Below are 3,556 nucleotides of genomic sequence, written 5' to 3'. Positions count from 1 at the left end.
CATTAATAAATTATAAATTATAAATTATAAAAACAAAAATAACAATAAATCATATATATATTTTTTTTATTCTCAATGTATGATTCAACATAAACAATAATATATAACAACAAAGTTAAAAATAAATATTTTATAGATATTTGTTTATTCATGCACCAATAATTTGTTGAAAATGGTACGACATGATTTATTCACATGGTAAGGATGCCCGTGAAGGGATGTTTTAAAACGCCAATAGTAAAATAACTTCAAGAAATAATAAAAACCCCTTGTGACCATGCAGCAGGTTCAAATGCAGTGATTTTGGATTATCTGTAAAATAGGTGATCATCCTGAAATTAGTCGATTTGTTTAACGGATTGGATATCCAGGTGAATAAAAAAACGAATACGAATATTAATTCTTTTGATTCTACATTTTCTGAATTAGTTTGCGTTTTAACTTCTAAATGGTGTAATGATGGGGTTTTTCCCCCAAATCTTCAACATTTTAAGGATTGTTTAATGATCTTTTTAAAGTAGTGATAAACCAATAAAATAGATTAAAATTAAATACCTTACAATAACAAAATATGTAAAACATGAAGCTCATGTTTTGTTCTTTCCATCTTTTTACACAACCATCCAATCCCTAACCGTAACCAGTCTCACTAATGGCGGTGGTGTTCGCATTCAACCGGCACCGAAGCAAACCTAGCGGCATCGTTGCAGTAGTCGTATATCATATGGTTAGCCCGCACCCAAATCAACTGATGGCTTTGATGCACATTTAACTCCGACAACACCGGTCGATCCCACCAACCGCCGCTGCTCGCACACCGCTTCGCATTGTCGGTATCCGCCGTTGTCACCGGACATTCACAACCGTCGATTTCGAACCCACGGTACGATGCTACAAAAGGGGCATGGGTCCAGTCGGTCTTGACCCGACCACCTTGTGTGGCCCAGTCATCCGCATTCCAAATCGAACTGTACACACCCATGGCTTGATCTTTAGGAAACGGTATACCCTTGTGCTCTAAATTAGAGTGAACCCTGATCGGCGTCTCGTCGACCAAAAACCTGCATTATTTCCGACAGGCGAAGGTCATTCAGTGTGCAATAAACGCTTGTACATTATGCATTACAATTTGTAATAATGAAAAGTAAGATGAGATACTCGATGGATAATAAGTAAAGTATGTACGTTGCCTGCTTTCTTTTTCAGACCCATCATTGCGGATTAAAGAAGGGAGAATGAAATGAGCATCGAATTGTACAACATAAAGTAGCGTGGTGTGATTCCCGAGTGCTTTAAGGACTTGTACTGTTATGGAACTTACACAACTTGACGCTGATTCCAGAGGACGGAGTAGGAATGGAAGTCTTTGGTAGGGTCGAACCAGAGGTTCAATCGTTGTTCCCTGTTTCCGACGCCATTGACGTAAACATTGGTCTGGACAACGTAAGGTTCGCCGGTGGTGTTTCCGAGGAACTCGAAGTCGAACTCATGGTGTTTGGGACCGTCGGATGACATCTGAACAGATTACGAATATGAACACCGTTTAGAAAATGAATCAAACACCGAACGAGCAAAACGATTTCATATATAAACTCATCGGAATCAACTCACGTAAAATGCAGTTACAGTTCCGGCGGAATCACCTTCAACAAGCTTGATTTGAATGTTGACTTTTCCAAACATATACTTCGATTTGGACGAAAATCCAGCTCCTGAAATTCAAAACTCATGAGATATTTTAAAGGTTTACTTGAATCCCATTAAATATAAACAAGTTCCGATTAGGGAATTACCCGAAAAGTTATCGAGCTTCATATTGACGGCCTCGCCATCAAAGGAGAAATGATCAGCAGCCCAGTAGGGTTGAAACAGCTGATCAAATTTAGCAGTTGAAATCACAGAGCAAACATATAGTGAAAGAAACAATGTAGTAAAAAGGAAAGATGAAGAGGAAGCCATGGATGAAGAAAGAAAAGAGGGAATTGAAGGTTGAGTCTGAGTGAAAATAGGGTGAGTGTGGGGTGGTTTTATAGCGGAAGGGTGAGTGAGCGTGCTGCTGTGATGTGGAGGCCATGTCAGAGCCAGTGGGATCCACAAATAAAATTAAAAAAAACTAGCCGTTTTAGCTGGCTGTGGATAGGTCTCGAATAGTCACTGTCGGAAAAGCTTACTGCAAAACTTGTCGAATAAGAAAGTGACAAGTGGCGAACTACAGCTGGCCACTGTACAGTCTAGCTGTCATTTATGCAGTGGTTAAAAAGGACATGCTTTTACATTCACCAATTCTCTTTATTGATGCTCGTGCCACGCGCCCCTTGATGCGTGCAAGCCAAGTTTGATACAAAAACAGATTTTTAATCAACAAGATATTAAAATAACGAATAAAAATGTAACTTATTTTATATTCTTATTTTATGTAAAATAATTTTAAAAATATTTCTTTTTATTTAGTTTTATATAATATATTTGTTTAGTTTTAAGTAATATAATATGTAAAGAAAACGACTAAATTAAATGCCTACATGTTTGATATATACTTAGGTGAAAATTAAATATGTGACATGTTTAAAATGAGAAAATTACGAGGTTACCCTTGTACTGTGTTGGCAAATTATTTGGAGATGCGAGTGGGAGAGTAATGGGAATGGGCAAGCATTGGAAATATCTTTTGCTTTTTGTTTTATTCTTTGAAAAATGATGTCAGAGTGCCAGCTGGGACAGTACAGTTTTCCACTGCATCCCCACTCTCTTTTCCTTTTTTTCCATTATTTACTACTACTCTTTTCAAATTAAGTAATCGACTAAACTTTGGTTTTGGTCCCTAACCTTTCTCCATTTAACCAATCTCGTCCCTCTACTTTACTTGGTTTTCCTTATTTTCAATTGATTTTGTCCCTCCTTTTAATGGTCTTACCATTTTTTTTAGGTAAATCTATTTAAATGGGTTCACTATTTTTTCCATAGAAAATTTTAGACTAAAATGTATTTGTTTTTATATTTAGTATATGTATAAACACACAACTTATTATATGTATAGATAATTAGACATACTTACATATATATGTAGGGTTGAGTTCATGTGAGACGAAGGGTTTTTCGTTTGACCCGTAAGACCAATTTATGTTCATTGATCAACTTTATAAGCTATGATCTAATCGTCTAAAGTTGCATGGTGACAATTTTGTGATTATTGAGAAGTCTCGTGATGTTTATGAATATTTAGATCGTCAGATTGTAGATCTAATTCAATGGTTGAGAATTGGTCTTACGGGTCTCACGAAAAACCATTGGTCTCACATGATCTCAAGTCTATATATGTATGTATATATATACATGCACACATACATATCTATTTGTCCCTCCTACTGACACTACCAATAGTCCTTTACCACCACTAGCGATCCACTACCACTACTACCGTCCACTGTTGTTAATTGAGATACATTACAATCTCTTGAAAAATTTTGTATAGTTTTCATTCAAATAAGATTATAATACAAATCTAAACTTAAATCAAACAGAAACCTAAACCAATGATCTAAACCTGAATTAAACA

At 36.1% G+C, this 3,556-nt stretch overlaps 1 protein-coding gene across 1 annotated transcript; it reads right to left on the bottom strand.

Moving 5' to 3' along the window:
- Window positions 1-518: 518 nt before the first annotated feature.
- Window positions 519-2,242, bottom strand: LOC112528516 (xyloglucan endotransglucosylase/hydrolase protein 9-like). The gene is made up of 5 exons (XM_025139546.1): window positions 2,214-2,242; window positions 1,794-2,056; window positions 1,612-1,712; window positions 1,322-1,515; window positions 519-1,061 (listed from the first exon to the last, which is right to left on the bottom strand). Exons 1-5 carry the CDS (start codon window positions 2,240-2,242, stop codon window positions 650-652), a joined length of 999 nt encoding a protein of 332 aa, XP_024995314.1. The 3' UTR covers window positions 519-649.
- Window positions 2,243-3,556: the final 1,314 nt, after the last annotated feature.

This window comes from Cynara cardunculus (assembly GCF_001531365.2).
Source record: "Cynara cardunculus var. scolymus isolate 2C chromosome LG 15, CcrdV1, whole genome shotgun sequence".
Lineage (NCBI taxonomy): Eukaryota > Viridiplantae > Streptophyta > Magnoliopsida > Asterales > Asteraceae > Cynara > Cynara cardunculus.
The sequence above is the reverse complement of the archived record's forward strand: the minus strand, read 5'-3'. Positions and strand labels throughout refer to the sequence as shown.

What these genes read in the sequence shown, in the direction of transcription:
- LOC112528516 (XM_025139546.1), bottom strand. Translation starts at nt 2,242, where the DNA reads ATGACAGCTAGACTGTACAGTGGCCAGCT. An exon ending in AGACTGTACAGTGGCCAGCT is followed by an intron (nt 2,057 to 2,213) that starts GTAGTTCGCCAC and finishes TCCACATCACAG; the next exon opens with CAGCACGCTCACTCACCCTT. An exon ending in GAACTGTAACTGCATTTTAC is followed by an intron (nt 1,516 to 1,611) that starts GTGAGTTGATTC and finishes TAATCTGTTCAG; the next exon opens with ATGTCATCCGACGGTCCCAA.